The 22526-nt window shown below is 41.5% G+C and overlaps 2 protein-coding genes and 1 pseudogene across 9 annotated transcripts in view; 1 reads left to right on the top strand and 2 right to left on the bottom strand.

The window, feature by feature from the left end:
- Window positions 1-22526, top strand: part of NAPEPLD (N-acyl phosphatidylethanolamine phospholipase D) — a 47154-nt gene that overhangs the window by 18985 nt on the left and 5643 nt on the right. For 6 of the 8 annotated variants that reach the window (XM_009002592.5, XM_035255048.3, XM_078343071.1 and 3 more), the window contains 3 exons: window positions 2785-3094; window positions 12651-13297; window positions 17863-17977. In XM_009002592.5, coding sequence (XP_009000840.1) covers window positions 2785-3094; window positions 12651-13297; window positions 17863-17977 — 1072 coding nt within the window. The remainder of the gene's footprint in view (window positions 1-2784; window positions 3095-12650; window positions 13298-17862; window positions 17978-22526) is intronic. The other 2 variants (XM_017975423.4, XM_078343072.1) reach the window with 1 other exon arrangement.
- Window positions 5601-6648, bottom strand: LOC108592884 (calponin-2 pseudogene; annotated as a pseudogene).
- ARMC10 (armadillo repeat containing 10) overlaps window positions 15987-22526 on the bottom strand; it is a 30663-nt gene continuing 24123 nt past the window's right edge. The window contains exons 8-9 of the transcript XR_013524061.1: window positions 21224-21400; window positions 15987-18079 (exon numbers count right to left, since the gene is read on the bottom strand). The gene's annotated coding sequence lies outside the window, so the exon portion shown is untranslated. The remainder of the gene's footprint in view (window positions 18080-21223; window positions 21401-22526) is intronic.

Genomic DNA, 22526 nt, shown 5'->3' with positions numbered 1-22526 from the left:
GGTGATCCACCCTTCTCAGCCTCCCAAAGTGCTGGGATTACAGGCATGAGCCACCGTGCCTGGCCTAAACTATCTAAACTTGTACATTTTCATCTGTTAAATGAAAGGTGGTTTAGATGGATGGTCATTGTTTCTGTTCTTTTTAAAGGTCTTGACCTGAACTTAATTATAACCTAGAAAAAGTGATTCTATGAGAGCTTACTCACCAAGACCACATTAAGTTCTAGAAGAACTTGCACGGCATGAAGGTCTGTGCCTATAATCCTAGCACTTTGTAAGGCTGAGGAGGCAGTCAGATTGCTTGAGCTCAGGAGTTCAAGGTCAGACTGGGCAACATGGTGAAACCCCATCTTTACTAAAAATACAAAAGTTAGCCAGGCATGGTGGCACACACCTGTAGTCCTGGCTACTTGGGAGGCTGAGGTGGGAGGAGGGCCTGAGTCTGGGGAGGCTGCAATGAGTCATGCTCGAGTCACTGTATTCCAGCCTGGGTGACAGAGTGAGACCCTGTCTCAAAAATAAAGAACATAAGCAGAATTTAGATATACTGCTAGTTAACAAGATTAGGGAAAAGAAGAATGAGCATTTGTGAGTGCCAAGTACTTTCTGTATCTTGTGCCATTTGATCCTTTGAAAGAAACCTCCACAGGTGGATAGACAGTTTACAGGAAGAAAATGGAGGATTAGAAAGGGTAAGTTATGGCCAGGCACGGTGACTCAAGCCTGTAATCCCAGCACTTTGGGAGGCCAAGGCGGGTGGATCACGAGGTCAAGAAATCGAGACCATCCTGGTCAACATGGTGAAACCCCGTCTCTACTAAAAATACAAAAAATTAGCTGGGCATGGTGGCGTGTGCCTGTAATCCTAGCTACTCAGGAAGCTGAGGCAGGAGAATTGCCTGAACCCAGGAGGCGAAGGTTGCAGTGAGCCGAGATCGGGCCATTGCACTCCAGCCTGGGTAACAAGAGCGAAACCCCGTCTCAAAAAAAAAGAAAGGGTAAGTTATTTGCCCAAGGTATAAATCTCGTTAGACTCTCTCTTAACTCTTGAAGTGGGGTTTAGATGGATGGTCATTGCCTCTTGGGCCCTCCACACACAGTGATAGCTGAGCAACCATGTGTGCTTTAGCTTTTGTCAGCTGGAGTTTCTTTTCTTCTCAGTGTTTCTTCTCTAGATTAGAAAGTTTGAAAAAAAAAGTTTTGGTTCAGTGTACGTGTTCATCCTAGGGTTTGTGTTTTTTCCCTTTCTCTCTGGGGCAGTATTTCTATTTAAACACCATTGTAGCCATAAAAAAAAAAAGAATATTTGGCTTTCTGTTACTGTGCTTATTTCCTTATTCCCACTTATAAAGTGTGCTATTTGTGTGTACATTGTATTTAAACTAATGAAACTGAAAGCAAATGTTTGTTTAATGAAACAGAAAGCATATATTTGTTTAACAGAATAAGAAAGAAGTAAAATTCATTGCAGATATGTTATTTATAACTTTTGTATCTAGAGTCTTGTATGGTTCAAAATCAGGGATTTTATTGCCTTGAGTTAAGCAGTAGAAGTAGTAGCAGTAATAAGGTCAGCAGCAGCCGGGCGTGGTGGCTCACGCCCTATAATCCCAGCACTTGGGGAGGCCGAGGTGGGTGGATCACGAGGTCAAGAGATTGAGACCATCCTGGTCAACAAGGTGAAACCCCGTCTCTACTAAAAATACAAAAATTATCTGGGCATGGTGGCGCACGCCCGTAGTCCCAGCTACTCGGGAGGCTGAGGCAGGAGAATTGCCTGAATCCAGGAGGCGGAGGTTGCGGTGAGCCGAGATCGCGCCATTGCACTCCAGCCTGGGTAACAAGAGTGAAACTCCGTCTCAAAAAAAAAAAAAAAAAAAAAAAAATAAGGTCAGCAGCAGCAGCAGCAGCAAGAGGTAACATTGATTGAGCTGTGATGAAACATTTATTTCTGCTGTGTGCAGCAGCAGCAAGAGGTAACATTGATTGAGCTGTGATGAAACATTTATTTCTGCTGTGTTACTATGTTTCCAAGTGCTTTACTTGTATTACAGGTCTTCTCAATAACCCTAGGAGGCAAGTAACATTCTCTCCATTTTATAGATGAAGAAATCATGATACAGAGATGGTAGGAAGCTTGCTCAAGGTCATATAGCTAGGATACATACTCACTGACTTGGCAGTTCTGAATTAATTTGAATGTATTTTATTGATCAGTTCAATACATTATTAAAATGTCTCTCAGTTAATGTGTTATCTCCTTTCCAGGGATTTGGACTCATAGTTTCTAGGGGCATTGATTACAGAATATCTTCAGTGTAAATATAACCAGGCCTACTTGTGTATATATGAGACTTGCTTGAATTACTAAATTCCCTCAAGGAACTGAAGCAGTCCTTATTATGTGTTGTTAACAATAATATTTTTTAAATTCATGCCTGAAAATATTATAGATTCATGAGGTGCTTTAATTTATTCTACAGATTGTCATCAAAACGGAAAATTTAATATGCTTACATGCTGGCTGGGGAAATATGTTTTGGATTACGGGAGATAAAGGATTTTTTAAGGGCTTGGCAGTTATGCTAATAAGTAAATATCTTATTTAGCAAGAAGTAATATTGTATTCTAAAATTGTCCTTTGCAGGAGGAAAGTTTCAGCTAATAGAAACATCATATTTTTATAAGTTTGGATAAATTTTTATTGGCTAACAAATAGTACCTTGTGTTATGTTTGAATGCCTTTATGTTCATCTCAGTATTTTTCCTCCTTGTTTTTTTTAGTTCTTCACCAAAGGACATGGATGAAAATGAAAGCAACCAGTCTTTGATGACAAGCAGCCAATATCCTAAAGAAGCAGTAAGAAAGCGTCAAAATTCAGCACGGAATTCTGGAGGAAGTGATTCTTCTAGATTTTCTAGGAAAAGCTTCAAACTAGATTATAGACTAGAAGAAGATGTAACCAAATCTAAGAAAGGAAAAGATGGGAGATTTGTGAATCCATGGCCAACATGGAAAAACCCGTCTATTCCAAATGTTCTCAGATGGCTGATAATGGAGAAGAATCACAGCAGTGTTCCAAGTTCTAAAGAGGTAGCCCTTGGCTTTTTTGAGTGCTTTATATTAGCTCTTAATATATAACACTCAAGGTAGTTATTTGAGCCCTCATATATCATATGGCATAGAATTCTGTCTGGGGAGATTAAGTGGATAGGTGTAACCAACGTCCTAAAGTTCATCTTTCAGCCGCAGAGTGCATATAGGAGTAACCAACCCTTATCTGGTGGTAACTAGAGGTAGGAACAGAGTGCTTTAGAGGTACCAGAAAGAAAGTGATGCTGACAGGCAGAGCTAGAGATGGCTTGACACAGGAGGTGGATATTTGAGCTGGGACTAGATTGCTAAGAAGTATTTTGACAGTGATTTTCAAGGTGGATGATGGCATGAGCAAGGTCAGGAAGGTGAGATAGTACATGACATGCTCTGGAAGGAAGTAGCCTGGTATGTGTGTGGAATATGGATTATAAGGGTGAAGGCATGACCTAAAGTGCTTGACTTTTAATCTTTGGATAAGGCTGCCAAAGCTATAAAAGGGAGCTTCAGATGACCTTTCCAGACCTTGAAATTTGACTATGGGTTCCTAGCTTTTAAATATACTAGTTTTACTTAGAATGATTCTACTTGGCCTTTTCCTATTCTGCTAGAATAGATAGATCAGTTTTCAGTTAAGTTGATTTCATGGTTTCCTTTGAGTATATCAATATTTTTCATTGGTGAACCAAGTAAGTACTATAGCTGTGTCTCCTTTCCTTTTATATATATACCTCTCCCTTGGCCATGTTAACACCTCTTTTCATCTGATTGATTTTCTTTGTATTTATGGATTATTTCCCTGCCTTCCATGGCTCTTCAATGCCAATTTCCTGAGGGAAAGACCCTGAGGTGGTTGTTTAGCACAGGGCTATAGTCTGAGCTGATGCCTTCCAGGACTTCTGCCGGCTTCTGTTCTGGGGCACCTTTCACCAGCCTCCTAGGCTCCTTTATGTCTTCTCTGGTGGCCCTTATTTTCTGCATCCCACTTGTTCCCCTGTCTGTGTCATTTTCTCATTTTTGGGGAGCACATTTTCAGTGAACTTCCTGAGAAAGGGTACATGGATAGTCAGTTGTCTGAAACCTTGCTTGTCTGAAATGTCTTTATTCTCACTCATGATTGATAGTTTGGATATAGAATTTTTGTTTGCAGTTTTCTCAGAATTTGAGAGTATTGCCTCCATAACTATTTCTGGTATGGCTGTGGAGAAGCTCAGTGGCATTCTTACTTCTGATCCTTTGAACAGGCCCTTTATTTTCTCCCGAGAGACTTTGAGAGTCATCTTTGGCACTAGTGTTCTGAAAATTGCCATGATATGTAGTTCTTTTATTCACTGTGCTCTGTGTGTGGTGGGCATTTCCTTCAGTTGTAGGATATTTTGTCTCTATCTTTTAAAATGCCCTTCCCTACATCTTTTTATTCTAAAATGACTATTAGTTACAGTAGTTCTATTTTGGACCTCCTAGATCAATTCTCTATAATTAAAAAAAAAAATCTCCTGTTTTTTTTTTTTCTTCTTACAAACAAAGGTTTTATTGCATTGGTCCACAGTTGTATTTCATATTACCTCATGGAGCAGGGCCCCTGGGGTGGCGGTCCCTGTGCAGTAGTTGGTGGGGCAGATGGGGAGAATGAGGGCTGGGGGCTTCTTAAAACCTACTGAGGGGCTGGGCCTGGTGGCTCACGGCTGTAATCCCAGCACTTGGGGAGGCTGACGCGGGTGAATCACTTGAGTCCAGGAGTTTGAGACCAGCCTGACACCATGGTGAAACCTTGTTTCTACTAAAAACACAAAAATTAGGCAGGCATGGTGGAGCACTTGCAGTCTCAGCTACTTAGGAGACTGAGGCAGGAGAAGCCCTTGAGTCTGGGAGGTGGAGGTGCAGTGAGCCAAGATCGCACCACTGCACTCCAGCCTGGGCAACAACAACAACTAACAAAACCTACTGAGGCCACAGTGTGGGTGATTAGCATGAAGAGGAGGCCAGGCTTAGCCCCAACAACTCAGAATTCCACTTCCCTGTACAGGCCTCACTTTCCCCACTGGGCCCCAGGGCAGGTCTGAGGGTCTGAGGTCTGTTGGTCTGAGGGTCCTAGGGAAGTCCAGCCACTTTGGAGCCTAAGATATTTAGCATAATGGCCAAGCCCCATTTTCTATAACTCTTTTCCCAGCACCCTCTCCACTGTCCCACCCCATTCCTTGGGGGAAAAAAATGTATTTTTCTTTTGTTAATACTTTGTGAAACTTTTGCGTGTACATAAACTACAAAGTGATCTGCTGACAAAAGGAGGAAGAAGTGAGGCAACCAGAAACCTTCGGGGACTGGTTCCCTCCAAGCCCAGGTCTCTTCTTCCCAGTACAGCTTGGCCTACATGCCAGCAGGGACCCTCATCCTACACACATTGGGATACGGCCTTGACCCCTTTTCCACAGTCCAGTGGCTCAGTCCTGTGAAGGACCAAGGCAAAGGGGAAAAAGACTCTGCTGCCTGATCCCATGCTGCCACTCACAGACCCTCAGTTGATATGCAGCACTTAACAGGTTAAGAAAAGAGAAAGATGAAAACACAGAAAAATCCCAAAAACCCAGATGGGGAAATGATGTGGGGAGAGAATGTTCTGGAAGCCTCAGTAGCTGGCCTCCTCCTGGTAGCAAGGAGGAGATTCAGGTACCTCCCCCGGTCCTGGGCAGTTGCTGGCACCCAAGGGAGCCCCATCAGCCACTGTGCCTTGCTGGCAGTACTTAGTGTTGTATATCTGCTGGCCCAGGCCAAAGACCTAGCCACTCTGGTGCCCTGTGTGTAGCGCATCTGCAGGGACATGGAGTAGTTGTCATACTTGTCAGTTCCTAGCTTGGTGTCAAAGATGTGCTGCTGCATCCCAGGAGCTGTCATGCCCACCTGGCTGGCACACTTATTTGTACCCATCTGGAGGCTGATGGTTGAGTGATCCATGGGGGTCAGGATGTGGTTCCTGGGGATTACAGAGATGCCTCCTTGTGCTGTATGTGGTCATGTCTGACTAGCTGGCAGTGACATTTATTGGTGCCCATCTGCAGCCCAATGGTGCTCTGGCTGGCTTTCATGGTGGTGTCGTCGAAGTGTTGCTCCTGCTTCTCCGAGTACTTGATGCCGATGTCTGCCCCTTCTGCAGCCCCTTAATCTTGACCATCCCCACCAGGGCGAGAAGAGACACATGCACCTGCGTCATGTTCCTACTGTCAAATAGGTCGTTGGCCTCGAACAGGTCCACAGGGTTCATTCCGTAGCTGACTATGACCTTGATGAAGTTGGAGAGGTTTTCTAGCTAGTGTCACTTCTGCATGGAGCAGTTGGTCTTGGGGACTGAGCCCGGCTGTAGATTGTTCATGAGTGTGCACAAGATAATCCTGTCCTTCAGGCCCTTCTGGAAGTCGGGGCTGATGGAGAGGCCGGTTAATCTCTCAATCCAGCTGCAGAGCTCTGCCTCCTTCTGGGGTCATACTTGGACAGGAGCCAGTTCTTGACCTTGGCCGACAGCCATACAAGGGGCTCTTGTTGAACTGCGTGGAGCTCATGGCTGGTGAGCATGGTGGTAGGCGTGGTGGCAGGATGGGACCGGATGGGACTGGACAAGATGGGACCGCGGGGCGGGTGCCAGGCTGGGATGCCTCTCCTGTGTTTTATCTTTTCAAAAATATTACATGGCCAAGTGCAGTGGCTCATGCCTATATTACCCCTAGTTTAGGAGGCTGAGGTGGGAGGATTGCTTGAGTTGAGGAGTTAGAGATTAGCTGGGCAATATAGCAAAGTTGGAAACTAGCCTGGGCTCAAGTGATCCTCAGCCTCCCAGTGGTTTTTGTAGACAGCCTGATACGGTTTTATGGCAGAGAAGATTAATTAAACAGTGTCTTCCAATTTTAATAAATTTCTGCAATCTAAAAAAAAAAATTCATTCTGAAAAATTTCCTCCATAATTTGTTTCATTTTTTAAACCTTGTGTCTCATAGAGTTTTAGTAATGACTGAAAATGTCATGATACACAATTTTTTATAAAACTAGAAAGTATGAATACTCTGATTTCAAACATGCCGTGCATAAAATAGAACTACAAGTACAGATCATAATGTGGCATGTTGTTGTAGTGTGGCCACTATTTATATTTTCCTGCATTTTCCAGACATTAAGAGCATTTTCTCTTATGATCAAGGAGTTTAAAAATATTAAGCCATTTCGATAGATCTTATACTTTTAATACATATGGCAAAAATGTCAAACATTAGAGTCAATAATTAATTGAATTGGAGTTATTTTGGTAACACATCTATCTTTATTCAGTGTTCACATATATCTTATAAACGTGAAAAAGAAAAATGTTATTTATTTATTTATTTATTTAGAGACAGAGTTTTGCTCTTGTTACCCAGGCTGGAGTGCAATGGCACAATCTCGGCTCACCGCAACCTCTGCCTCCTGGGTTCAGGCAATTCTCCTGCCTCATCCTCCTGAGTAGCTGGGATTACAAGCACATGCCACCGTGCCCAGCTAATTTTTTACATTTTTAGTAGAGATGGGGTTTCACCATGTTGACCAGGATGGTCTCGATCTCTTGACCTCTTGATCCACCCATCTCGGCCTCCCAAAGTGCTGGGATTATAGGCTTGAGCCACCACGCCCGGCCATTATTTTTTAATTTAAAAAATCTGAGTTGCAAATTACAGGTATAAAGTTAAAGTAGTAAAGTTTTCTAAGGTGATTAAAATGTACCTTCAGCTGGAGGAAAAGTATTATCTTGTCTTCTTTAAACGTGATATTTTAAAAACATGGTTTAAATGGATTTGAGTCACGTCTTTCTCTTTTACCTCATTAATATACACAAACACATACTCTTAAGATAGTAAGTATAGGCCGGGCGTGGTGGCTCACTCCTGTAATCCCAGCACTTTGGGAGGCCAAGGCGGGTGGATCACGAGGTCAAGAGGTCGAGACCATCCTGGCCAACATGGTGAAACCCTGTCTCTACTAAAAATACAAATAAATTAGCTGGGCGTGGTGGCATGCACCTGTAGTCCCAGCTACTTGGGAGGCTGAGACAGGAGAATTGCTTGAACCCAGGAGGCAGAGGTTGCAGCGAGCTGAGGTCACGCCACTGCACTCCAGCCTAGCACCTGGTGACAGAGTGAGACTCTGTCTCAAAAACAAAAAAAAAGATAGTAAGTATATTAAGAAGATACGAGTTTCATTGTTTAATTTTAATGTAAGATAATATTTATGCCATGGAAGGAGCATAGCTTAGTGAAAGAGAGGTCTTTTGAGTCAGGAAGGCCTAGATTTCCCTCGTGATTGGGCACTTACCTGTTATATGACTTTGGCAAGTTTCTTAGTGACCTTAGTCTGCCTTGGTCTGGTCATCTTTAAAATGGCAGTAATATCTGCTTCACAAATTTAGATGACACAATATACCTAAAGCACCTTCCAAAGAGTAGCGATTGAATTAATGTTAGGATTTTTTCCTTTTCCCAAGAAAAGTAAAACATTAACTAGTGTACTAGTTAATTATGAGTCTTGGGATTTTCCCTTTTGCAGCTTTCAAAAAGGAAGACCAGCCAAGAAAGTCTTGATCTAGCCAAGAAAATGCAAGCGAGGCTGGGCGTGGTAGCTCACGCCTGTAATCCCAGCACTTTGGGAGGCTGAGGCAGGCAGATCATGAGGTCAGGAGTTCCAGACCAGCCTGACCAACATGGTGAAACCCTGTCTCTGCTAAAAATACAAAAGTTAGCCAAGCATGATGGTGCACATCTGTAATCCCAGCTACTCAGGAGGCTGAGGTAGGAGAATCACTTGAACCCGGGAGGCGGAGGTTGCAGTGAGCCAAGATTGCACCATTGCACTCCAGCCTGGGCAACAGAGTGAGACTGTCTCAAAAAAAAAAACATGTTTTATTAACATAATATAGGCTTCACGTATTTAAAATGCATGATTTGATGAGTTTTGACTTATGTGTACACCCATGATAAGATCACTACAATCCATATAATAAACGTATCTTTATCCCCCAGAGTTTCCTTGTGTCTTTTTGAAATCCATCTCCACTTATTCTCGCAACCTGGATCCCAGGCTGTTACTTTTTAAGAAAACATGTTATTAAATGAGGTTTAATTGGAAGAAGTATGGTTTACTACAGTGGTTCTGGCTGGGTGACCTTGCCTGAGTGCTGTCACTTCTCTAATTCATTGTTGTCTTATCTGTAGAATGGAGCTGGTTTATAGGACCTACCTTCAGTGTTGTGATTAGTAGTGAGTAGCAGTTAGTACATTGTCTAGCACATAAAAAGCACTTCGTAAATGGTAGCTATTGTTAATAGTTTTTTATTTTGTGTTATACTAAAGTACTTGATATATTAGGTAGTTCATCATCATCATCATCACTACGTGCCCGATATGATGCTAAGTATTAGTACATAGTAGGTACTCAGTTTATATTCATTTTCTTTCCCTTTCCTCATTAATTCTTGATAAGTATGCCACTTGGCACATGTCATTGTTCACTAATGTAACTACCAAATTTAAGAACTGATTGAAAGTTGACATTCATTTATTTACTCATCCAACAAATTTTGTTGAGCACATGCTGTGTTTCACTCATCAAAGTGAGCACTGTGAATGATTCCACCTTTCATAAGATAAATTCTGTATACATAGAATATCCAGAGGAGATGTATGAATAGGGAGATATGGAAGTTGAGAGGCAGGAGTGAGTGCTTCCAGCTGTGGAGACTCAAGAGATGGCCTCAAGGGATGAGCGGGGAAGGTAATTTAACCAGAGAAATTGGGTGCGTGCAGTGTGGGGTTCTTGAGCTCATTGTGGAGTGGGAAGCAGTCTCCATGTAGGTGGGGCACAGCACATGTGGAAAAGGAGCATGAAACACAGGCAGACAGGAGAATTGGGGCAGTCCCTGGGCTGCTCACTGCTGGGCGGAGGAGGTGAGACAGGCTTTGTCAGCCAGTGGAGAGCCAGTGAAGATTTTGCAGCAGAGGAGGCTTATGTTATGCTTTAAGTTGGCTGTTTTCGAGGTGGCTCTTGTGCATGGATTGAGTTGACAGGTAGGTAGTTGAGCACTCTGGAGAGCTTTGAATGTCTGGATATTTCTTAGCATCTTAACTAGGTTAGTGGCTCCATGGAAATGAGTAAGATTGGTAGGATTGGTGCCTGACTGGTTGTCATGGTTGGAACTTGCTTGCTTCTTCTTTGGAATACTTGCAGAGTGCTTATTGTGTGCCAGCCACTCCTAATTCTATTCTTACAGAAATAAAGCATAGGTATAATTATTCCCATTTTCCAGGTGAGGAAACTAAAGATTAGAATGGCTAAGAGAAACCTTTTTGTCCTCCACCTGTGCTGCTCCTTCTCTTCCTGTCCAGGCCTTCTTCCCATTCAGACTTTCCCACTGACCTCTCAGTTTCTTTTCACCAGCATCTCCCCATCTGCCCTCTCTTTCTCTATCTACCGCTGTCTCCTTTGCTCAGGTCCTCATCTCTTCACATCCTAGCCACTGTTGTGACACTTTCTGTGGCATTATTTGGACTCTAGAATTGTTTTATCTAAACATAAGCACAAAAAGATGCTTCCTAGGCTGGGTGTGGTGGCTCACACATAATCATAGCACTTTGCGAAGCGGATCGTTTCAGTGCAGGAGTTTGACGCCAGCCTGGGCAACATGGCAAAGCCCACTCTGTCTCTACCAAAAAAAGATGCTTCCTCATTTTCTTAGAGTGAACCCTGCCACTCAAGGTTCTTACTATATTCTCATCTTTATAGTTTAGTTTGTCCCCTGCCCTAAGATACCACATTCCTGTTTGGCTCTGTACCTTTACTTGGGTAGTTTCTTCACTTCAAATGCCCTTCTTCCTTTTCTCTGTATCATGAATTTCTCATCATTCTTTAGGAACTCACACATGTCACTGTGTCTGTTATGCCTCTGGCAACTGGGCTCTTCATTCACTCTTATCAGTCTATAGCCTGACCTGTATTTTAACTACTTATCCAGTACCACACTGTTTCAAAGTTGATATAGTGACAAGTTAAAAAGATAAATTAAGCAGTAAAAAAAGAAATGGATGAGCATCTAGGAGCAAGTGGACTATTAGGCTAGAAAACTAAAATAAAGCCAAGAATGAAGTTAATACAGAAATATGTTCCATGATGTGCTGCACATTGCTGCAGGTAGCCTCAGCTTTTCCTCTAAACTTCCTAAGAGAGAAGTAGCATGAAATCTTAAGTTTTCCCAGTGACAGAAATGAGAAATCCAGGTGCTCTAGAGGAGGAGAGTTTTTCCTGTTAAAAGATGTGAGAAATGTTTCTGGGATAAGTAGGAAGGTGGAGGTGGTACTAAGTCTGCAGCCTGAACACATGCATGGCAAGTTTCATGAGGTGGCTTCCTATGACAGACCTCCCTGCAGTTATGCAGCATGGTACCAGAGCACAATTCAGTAAAAGAGCTTTATAAAAGCCAGTACTGTGATGCTGCAACTCCACAACTTTTGTTGGCCTAGCTTAATCCAGGTATAAACTGTAGAATCACCAAGGAGTAATACTCTTCACACTTTGTTATAGTTGTTGTTTTATATCCATTTACCACCTCCCCTTACCTCAGTGATCAACTTCTCACAGGAATGGATCATATTCACGGTGGTTTGATCAATGGTAGAAAATCAGAAAGGTAATGAATTAGGAAAACAATTTATGACTGTGATTTGTGCGGGAATCATCACAGTGGTCCATTTTAAATTTTAAGTACTCAGAAAGTGAGATTCAGGCCAGGTACAGTGGCTCATGCCTATAATACCAGCACTTTGGGAGGCCAAGGCAGGAGGATCACTTGAGGAAGACCAGTCTGGGCAACATAATGAGACCTTATCTCTTCAAAAAATAAAACATTAGCTGGGTGTGGTGGTGCTGTGTGCCTATGGTCCCAAGCTGAGAGGTTGAGCTGGGATGATCACTTGACCCTGGGAAGTTGTGGCTGCAGTGAGCTCTGATTATGCCACTGCACTCTAGCCTGGCTGACAGAGCACGAGCCTGTCTCAAACAAAAACAAACAAAAAGAAAGAGAAAAAATATCAGATTCATGATTCGTGTCTGAGATCCAAGAGCTACAAATAAATGATCATAAGCTTTCTTTACTATTTCCAGAGACCGACCTGCTTTTAAGGCAGTTTTTAGCAGCAAATACATCAGCTGAGTAGAATGGCAATAGAAAAATGACTTCATCTAGGCCAGTCTCCTTCTGGCCCTACCAAAGAGAGCCTTTAAAAAAATTCATACATTTAGCAGCACTCAGTTTTAAATTTAATTTTCCCTTTGGATTTGAGATGAAGAAGATTGCTATATTATGATTATTAAGTCAGATTCAGAAAGAAGTGTGCATTTTCAAGAAAAAGCAAAATGAGCAAGTTTATTGAATGACTTTAGTGCTCTGAAAATAGCTCTTCTTGCTGTAATTTAGGTCAAAATGTGTTCTATGATGATATAATAACTTTTTTTCTAACTACTGCTTTGTCTGCTTTCTTTATACAAAAAGGAACTTGACAAAGAACTCCCAGTGCTTAAGCCATATTTTATCACTAACCCTGAAGAAGCTGGAGTGAGAGAAGCTGGTTTAAGAGTCACATGGCTGGGACATGCCACGGTAATGGTGGAAATGGATGAGCTCATATTTCTCACGGATCCCATCTTTAGCTCTCGTGCTTCACCTTCGCAGTACATGGGTCCAAAGCGATTTCGTCGTTCTCCGTGCACAATAAGTGAACTCCCTCCAATAGATGCGGTCCTTATCAGTCACAACCACTATGACCATCTGGACTACAATTCTGTCATTGCTTTGAATGAGCGATTTGGTAATGAGTTGAGATGGTTTGTGCCTTTGGGTCTCCTTGACTGGATGCAAAAGTGTGGCTGTGAGAATGTGATTGAGCTGGACTGGTGGGAGGAGAATTGTGTCCCCGGACATGATAAGGTCACCTTTGTCTTTACACCTTCCCAACACTGGTGTAAAAGGACTCTAATGGATGACAACAAGGTGCTGTGGGGCAGCTGGTCTGTCTTGGGGCCTTGGAGTCGATTTTTTTTTGCAGGAGATACTGGTTATTGTTCTGCTTTTGAAGAGATAGGAAAAAGATTTGGACCTTTTGACCTTGCAGCTATTCCCATTGGAGCTTATGAACCACGGTATGTAGACTTCCAAAGAAAATATTCCTGCTACATGATAAGTTACCTGAATTTAAAAGTAATTATGAGGCTGGGCGCGGTGGCTCAAGCCTGTAATTCCAGCACTTTGGGAGGCCAAGGCGGGTGGATCACGAGGTCAAGAAATCGAGACCATCCTGGTCAACATGGTGAAACCCCGTCTCTACTAAAAATACAAAAAATTAGCTGGGCATGGTGGCACGTGCCCGTAATCCCAGCTACCTCAGGAGGCTGAGGCAGGAGAATTGCCTGAACCCAGGACGCGGAGGTTGCGGTGAGCCGGGATCGCGCCATTGCACTCCAGCCTGGGTAACAAGAGCGAAACTCCGTCTCAGCAACAACAACAAAAAGTAATTATGATTTTTGTGACACTGTAATTTATTATTTTAATGGTGGACTTGGACTTTTTTTCCCTTTTGTTTGGTGGACTTTGTTATACATGTCAGATTCAGTTTTTTTTTTTTAATTTTTAAATATTTTATATATTTTTAAATTGACAAATGTTTATATATATATATATGCCTTATGAAATGACTAAATCAAACTATTTAACATGTGCATTATCTCACATCCTTTTTTTTTGTGATGAGAGTTAAAATATTTTAATTACAGTCATATCAGTTAAAAAATTACTCAAAATCAGAGATGATATTACCATAAAAAAGGGATCAAGGTTTAAAGAATTACTATACCCAGCCAGAAATTTATGTGCCATTCAACTAAAGTTAAACTGGTCAACCAATAATAAAACCTTCTCTTATTCATTCACATGGAGAATACTTTTTTATATAACTGCTTCTTGCCCCAGGACTTGAGTGCCCCAGTTCTCTGTCCTATAGCTCTCGTATGTTTAGCAAAGAGAAAAAGTAAGGAATTAGCCTGTAGCATCAGTGCCTTGTGATGGTTTTATTTTGGTCAGCACTGAAGTTAATCTTAATGTGGTCATGGCGTTGGTGTACTGCTCACCATTCATCCTCCAACCTTGACATACTCATGACCTAGTTCAGAGCAGCGAAAGGTCACACTGTCATTGGACACCTAGGAGATTCATCCACTGTCTTTGTTTTCCATAATACTCTCTGTTTAGGGAAAAGAGAAATGATTTCAAAGAATTAAGTTAGATTTCAGTCAACTCTGGTTTATATGTGCAATAAAGAAAAAACAAACAATGATGGTAACAAAGCAATGGATAATTTTTAAAATATTTTATTCTATAGCACAAGGACAGATACATACAAATATATTTTGTTTAGGTAATTTTATAAGCAGAAGTACAAGTATTTCTGTAATACATGGATGAATTGAATGAATCTGATATTTTATTTTCATCTGATTTCTTTCTTTTCTTTTCTTTTTTTTTTTTTTTTTGAGATGGAGTCTTGCTCTGTCACCTAGGCTGGAGCGCAGTGGCACGATCTTGGCTCACTACAACCTCCGCCTCCCAAGTTTAAGCAATTCTCTTGCCTCAGCCTCCAGAGTAGCTGGGACTACAGGTGCCTGCCACCACACGCAGTTAATTTTTTGTATTTTTAGTAGAGATGGGTTTTCACCATGTTAGGCAGGATGGTCTCAATCTCCTGACCTCGTGATCTGCCCACCTCGGCCTCTCAAAGTGTTGGGATTACAGGCATGAGTCATCGCGCCCAGCCTCATCTGATTTTGTTACACTAATTTGTTAAATTTTTACATTTGCTTAAACTATTTTGTCCCTATTTTTATTTATTAATGCTTACTTATCCTCCCCCCCCTTTTTTTTTTGCTAGTTTCCTTATTTGAGGGTGCTACATATTTTTACCCTTTTTGGTTCTTGATAATTATTAAAATGATTACAAATCAATATTGGTGCTTGAATTTTACTTTTCCAATTATAGTTATAATTCTAAAAAGAAACTCTCAAAACCTGTCAACCTGTATATTTTTAGAACCGTTTTATTTATTTATTTTTATATCAACTCCTCAGAGTTATATTTTTAGAACTGTTACAAATCAATTTTATATTTGTCACATAAAATTGGTCTTTACTCAGTCATGTGTGGTGGCTCACACCTGTAATCCCAGCACTTTGGGAGGCTGAGGCAGGTGGATCATGAGTTTAGGAGTTCAAGACCAGCCTGGCCAACATAGTGAAACCCTGTCTCTACTTAAAATACAACAATAGTCAGGCGTGGTGGCGCACACTTGTAATCCCAGCTACTTGGGAGGCTTAGGCAGGAGAATTGCTTAAACTTGGGAGGCAGAGGTTCCAGTGAGCTGAGATTGTGCCAGTGTACTCCAGCCTGGGTGACAGAGTGAGACTCCATCTCAAAAAAAAAAAAAAAAAGATTGGTCTTTACTTGATATATGTTCATTTTTTGTTTTGTTTTGTTTTGTTTGAGATGGAGTCTCACTCTGTTGCCCAGGCTGAAGTGCAGTGGCGTGATCTTGGCTCACCACAACCTCCACCTCCCGGGTTCAAGGGATTCTCCTCACTCAGTCTCCCAAGTAGCTGGGACTACAGGTGCCCACCACCACACCCGGCTAGTTTGTGTGTGTGTGTGTGTTTTTAGTAGAGATAAGGTTTCACCATGTTGGCCACACTTGTTTCAAACTCCTGACTTCAAGTAGTCTGCCCGCCTTGGTGTCCCAAAGTGCTAGGATTATAGATGTGAGCCACTGTGCCTGGCCTGATGTATCTTCTTAACATATTAGAGCATCTTTTATTTGTTGTTATGAAAATAAGTTTTCATATGTAGTAATATATAAATTTGTCACATATATTTGTGATAAAATGTGTACAACAAAATTTACTCACATAATCCCCTTTTCCTGCTTGTGTTGCAGCCCTCTTGTATCTCAGATAGGAAGAAGACAAGGAGGTTATTATTTGCCCTAAGAGAGTTAAACTGTGGTAGCCTCTAATGTGTAATCTGTTTCTTTGGTTAGTATTAACAGCTTTAGAAATAAGATTATCCATTGAACAAAGCTTGAGGGTGCTCTATAAATTTAAGATGTTTACACCAATGCTTGGAATATTTCATTCTTACTTTAGGGATCTGTCAGCAGATATTCTACCTAAGTCAGTTAAGATTTTAAATTTTTATTTTGTTGTATCAGAGTAAAATTTTTAAATCTATTTCAGGTGGACAGGAGTGTATCTATCCCTTTGATTTGCACTAAGATTTAAAAAAAAATCAAGAGAGAAACACCAAAAACCGTTTTCATCTTTCCCTGAATTCCAAGAGTCAGGAGATAATGGCAGAACAGTGCTCCTCTCATTTGCTGTTGAGGAGAACACAGTGGCTTTGTTTTTAGGCTTCTGTAGGACCCAGCAACTCCTAACAGTAAATTTCTGTTGCAGATGGATAAACTTCTCCCTGATGTCTTCAGTAAAGTGTGGAAGCTCCTGTGCTGAATCCATGTCAGCTGGTCTTCACTGTAGTGTTAGTTGTCAGTGGCAGAGTAGGATGTAAATAATGTGAACACAGTGCTGTTTTTCCCCCTTGAAACTGATGATTTAGAAGGCAAAGGATTTGCTTGTAGACAGTACACTTTCTCCTTTGTATCAGAAATAATCTTTCTCCTGAAAGTGTTGGTTTTATTTACACTCTTGGGAGAATTCTGTAAAAGTAGATGATGTTCTCGATGCCTTCCTAAGCCTAGTCTTGTTTAATTCTCACAATACCCTCACATAATGGGGTAAAAAAAACTGAAAAAATCAGCAGATGGTGACCCTAGCTGCCCTCATTGTTTGTTAGCCCCAAGACACTTCCACCAGCACTGTGACAGTTTACAAATGCCATGGCAACAACGTAGAAGTTACTGCGCCTTTCCATGGCAATGACCAAGAAGTTACTGCCTCATTCCTAGAAAGTTCTAAATAACCTGCCCTTCTGTTTGCATTAACCCACCCCTAATTTACATATAATTAAAAGTGGGTACAAGTGAGTATAAATACAGTTGCCAACCGCTCATATGTTGCCAACTTTGAGTGCGCTCACTTCCTGTAAATTAGCTCTGTTATGCAAGGAGCAGTACCATTTAATAAAAATTGCCATCCAGCACCACCAGCTTGCCCTTGAATTATTTCCTTTGAAAGCCAAAAACCGTCCTGGACTAAGCCCCAATTTTGGGGCTTGCCTCCCCTGCATCATCAGTAAGTTGTAACTTCAGATAAATCCAGTAAAATCAAAATATACATGAACAAAAACCTCACTATTCAGAGGGAAGTTTGCTTGAGACTTGCTTATTTTATAGCAATTTGTACAAAAAAAAGACTTTTGCTTATTTTATTTTTCAGCAGAAAGTGTACTAAAGTGAGATGGTTTTGCCTACTGTGACTTATTCCTGTGCAGAATTTGTTTTGTTTTTACACTTTAGCCTTGACCTGACCTTCAGGCTTGATTTCTAGCTCGTCCTCCCCAAAATTGCATATATTTTATCCCAGTAGTTCTTAATTCTCAACATCCATAGTCCCTTGCAGAATCTTAAAACTTGATTAAGTGAAACAGTATTTAGAATTTAGTGTATATCTCAAAATTCAGACTTAAGAAATTGCTGTGTTTCATCAGGTGGTTTATGAAATACCAGCATGTAGACCCAGAAGAAGCTGTAAGGATTCACACTGATGTCCAAACAAAGAAATCTATGGCAATTCACTGGGGAACTTTTGCCTTAGCAAATGAGGTAAGTTTGATAAAAATAACTTTCTGTGTTTGACCGATGATAGGATTCAGGCATCACTGTTCCCTAGTAGTGTTTTCAGACACAAGATTCTGGAATCAGATCCTGCAGAGACATCACAGTCACTACATGAATTAGTGTGCTAAGTCATACTAACTAGAACAGTACACACACAAACACAGTCAGAAAAAAAAACCCTCATGTGTTCTTTTGGCTTATTTCTGAAGTTAGTAAAGCTTGTGTTTGTATAACCAAAAATCTGTATGTGGTCTGGAGAATAGAAAAGGAAGCCATCATGTCTCACTCTTCAGGCAGGCTCTCATTCTAGCAGTGACTCACGCCTGTAATCCCAGCACTTTGAGAAGCCAAGCTGGGTGGATCATGAGGTCAGGAGTTCGAGACTAGTCTGTCCAATATGGTGAAACCCTGTCTTTACTAAAAATACAAAAATTAGACAGGCGTGGTGGTACGTGCCTGTAGTCCCAGCTACTTGGGAGGCTGAGGCAGAAGAATTGCTTCAACCCAGAAGGCAGAGGTTGCAGTGATCAGAGATCATGTCACTGCACTCCAGCCTGGGCAACAGAGTGAGACTCCATCTCAAAGAAAAAAAAAAAAACAAGACAGCAGTCACATACGTGACACCGATGTACGTAAAGTGCTGTAGTGTGAAACCGATGAGATGGTCTTAGAATCAGGATGATTGCTAGAAGGCATTTTCAGAGGAGGAAAGGGCAGAGCATAGGCTTGTAGGCAGCTAATGTGGGGAATAGTTGAGTCAGTTCAGCAGGAGAATGGAGGGCAATAGGGAGAATTACGGCTAGATAGTGTGGGACTTTCTAGAAATACGTTCAGTAAACATTGACTTGGTGTCTGCTATGTGCTAGGCATAGGGATAAAAGTGATTTGATTCCTCGATTAAAACAGAAGAGCTAATTTTTCCTTAAGGGAGATGGGTCCTAGAACTCTGCTACTAGCCTGGGTTCTGGGATCCAGCAGAGGATAGCATAAAGCTTTCTTTCCTTTCCTAGATCCAAGATATTCTCTAAACAAAACTTAGAAATGTATGGTTAGGCTGGGCGTGATGGCTCACTCCTGTAATCCCAGCACTTTGGGAGGCTGAGGCAGGTGGATCACTTGAGGTCAAGAGTTTGAGACAAGCCCGGCCAACATGGTGAAAACCTGTCTCTACTAAAAATACCAAAAAAAGCCAGGCACGGTGGCTCAAGCCTGTAATCTCAGCACTTTGAGAGGCTGAGGCAGGTGGATCACGAGGTCAAGAGATCGAGACCAGCCTGGTCAACATGGTGAAACCCCATCTCTACTAAAAATAGAAAAAATTAGCTGGGCACGGTGGCACGTGCCTGTAATCCCAGCTACTCAGGAGGCTGAGGCAGGAGAATTGCCTGAACCCAGGAGGCGGAGGTTGCGGTGAGCTGAGATTGCACCACTGCACTCCAGCCTGGGCAAAAGAGTGAGATTCAATTGGGTGCCAGTGGCTCACGCCTGTAATCCCAGCACTTTGGGAGTCCAAGGCAGGTGGATCACCTGAGGTCAGGAGTTCGAGACCAGCCTGACCATCATGGCGAAACCCTATCTCTACTAAAATTAGTTGGGCATGGTGGCAGACACCTACAATCCCAGCTATTCAGGAGGCTTATGTAGGAGAATCACTTGAACCTGGTGGGGGTAGGAGGGATGGGCAGAGGTTGCAGTGAGCCAAAATTGCACTACTGCACTCCAGCCTGGGTTAAAGAGCGAAACTCTTGTCTCAAAAAAAAAAAAAAAGTATAAGCACTTGCTTCTTTACTTTGACATCCCAGAGCTTCTCTGCAGGAACTGTGTTTTCTTGCGGTTTTAAGTACTCTGTCTCATTTCTGGCCTGGTTTCTCCCAAAGATATAGCTTATTCCAAAATTACCTAGTACACTGCCTGCCTGTTCCCCCACTCCCCAATCAAAATTCCCATGCCATGAAGCAGCAACTCTGAGCGACAATGCAGCAATTCTTAGCCACCACTCGGAGAAGAAATAGAATGGTGTGTGGGGAGGATAAATGAGCATATAAATGGTATGTGTGTGTATTTGGAGAATGGAGACGTTTGAGACTGGTTTCCAGTGCCATACCACTATATTTAGTGACAGTTTCTTACATTTCTTTTTTTTTTGTGAGGTGGAGTGTTGCTCTGTTGCCCAGGCTGGAGTGCAGTGGCATGATCTTGGCTCACTGCAACCTCTGCCTCCTGGGTTCAAGTGATTCTCCTGCCTCAAACTTCCGAGTAGCTGGGATTACAGGCGCACACCACCACGCCTAATTTTCATATTTTTAGTAGAGACAGGGTTTCACCATATTGGTCAGGTTGGTCTTGAACTCCTGGCCTTGGCCTCCCAAAGTGCTGGGATTACAGGCGTGAACTACCGCGCCTGGCCTAGTGACAATTTCTTATTCCATATATGTGTATGTGTGTATGTGTGTATGCACATATTCCATATGTATATTCCATATATATGTGACTTAGATAAAGTAATGGTATTTTATGAAACCTATGCAAAGAAAGGAATCAAGGTTGACTCCTAGATTTTTAGCTTGAGTAAATGGTTGGAGAGTTGTGCTCTTTACTGAGATGGGGAAGATGAGGAAAGGGTAAAAAAAACCTGTCTTCAAGAATTACTGTGTTATTCAGCTGTCAAGAGTTACTCCTGTTATAAACCTAACCATGATCTTTATTTAATGAGAATATAATAAAAACTCATTTAGCTTTCAGCAGTTTGGAATTTGTTCATATTTTGATGTTGAAGAAACTTAACTATGAGTTAAATTATAAAGTAGATATAATCTTCAGAGAGGATGTGTTACCCATGACTTCTAAATACTTAACACTCTTTGCATATATGCTGTTATAATAGCTGCCTCCTGTATTCTAAGCAGATTAAGGATGTACTTGACTTGGCAACACTAAAATTGCATATATAGCAACATGTAATTTATGTAGGAAATGATGAGTGGATTTCCTACGTATATTTAAGCAGTGAAACTTAAATTACTAATTTTGATGGAAATGAATTTCAAGCATTTAATTCAAGCAAATAATATGTACATTGCCTTTCAAGTGACCAGGGTCTTTGCTTTGAATATATTCTATTGTGCCAGATCATGAAACTGACCCCTTTAGGATTTTACAAGTTTTGTGTGGCTAGTTGCCTAGCCCTTAATGGATCCAGAGTGCTGGGAGTCTTCTGCTTTTCCCACTTACCTATACTACTCTCTGACGTCTTGTTTTATACATAGTTGTTTCGTCCCACGGTTATGAGGCATTTTTATCTCCCTTGTGGACTAAAGCGCTTGGACTGTGAGCTCTGTCACTCAGAAGCCTTTCATGCCTTTGGATAAAGGGTTATCTTCCAGATGGTTTAAACAGCCAAGAATTGACCTGTGAAGAAACTCAGAAAGATACTGCTAAATCTAGGCAGATTAAGGACAGAGGGTTTACTGCAAACTCTAACATCATTAGAATCCTCACTAAATCTACACATCACACTTCACACTAAAGTTATAGCTTACAAAGAAGTTACTAAAAAAAAAGTTATTATTGTAGGGTGATTGTGTGTGTGTGCATGTGTGTATTGTTGACCCAGAATGGTAGAGCATGGGAGAAACAGAATTTAACAAAAGAAGTTATTTTTCAATGGGAAAAAAGTTCATCATTTTAAAATCTCTTAAAATAATTTACGAAATTATTTCAAAGGAAATTTCTTGACTTTGTCTATAAAGTTAAATTTTATTGATAATATAATTAGTGATTGTTTTTCATTATGTATAAAACAGACTAAAAGTAAATGCCTGTTACCAACTGTACATTAGTAAGGGGTTAGCTCTAGGAATATTGGATAAACCACATATAGTTAAAACTGAACTTATTCAGTAGTCAGTTGAAAGGTACCCTTGATCCTTTAAACATAGCCATAAAACCTGGAGCTGAGCCAGGAGGAAAAGGATGACCTGTGTGGCCAGTAACTTACCAAACCTGTGCATTTTAGGTCTCAGGAAACTCACCTGGTTTTCCTTATACATCATTGGCTGTCCCTTCTTAGTCTCTGTTGCTAGTCCCTTCCCTCTGCTTGCTCTGAACACTGCATGCCTCGGGAGTCAGTCCGTGGACCTCTTCTCCTCTATAGGTGTTTCTCCTTTGGGGATCGCATCCAGTCTTATGGCTTTAAATACCACCTATCTGCTGTTCCTCTTTAGCTTAGATATTTTTCCTCTATAATCCACATTTATATATCCAGCTGCCTACATCACATCTCCACTTGGATATCCATTAGGTACCTATAATTAAAGTCTGAAATCCAACTCCCTCAAGCTAGTTTTTCAGACATCTCAGTAAAAGGTAACTCCCATTTACCAACTGCTGAGGCCAAAATCTTGACTCCTCTTTGCCACACACAGTTTAACCTTCAGATTATATTCAGAATTTGAATCTCATCACCTTCACTGCTACCACTCTGCCCCTTAGATTCTGCTCCCAACACTGTAGAGAGAGGGCAGTGACCTTTACA

The sequence above is a fragment of the Callithrix jacchus genome, chromosome 11 (genome assembly GCF_049354715.1).
Source record: "Callithrix jacchus isolate 240 chromosome 11, calJac240_pri, whole genome shotgun sequence".
Taxonomy (NCBI): Eukaryota; Metazoa; Chordata; class Mammalia; order Primates; family Cebidae; genus Callithrix; species Callithrix jacchus.
Note: the sequence above shows the minus strand (reverse complement) of the source record. Positions and strands in the feature narration are given on the sequence as shown.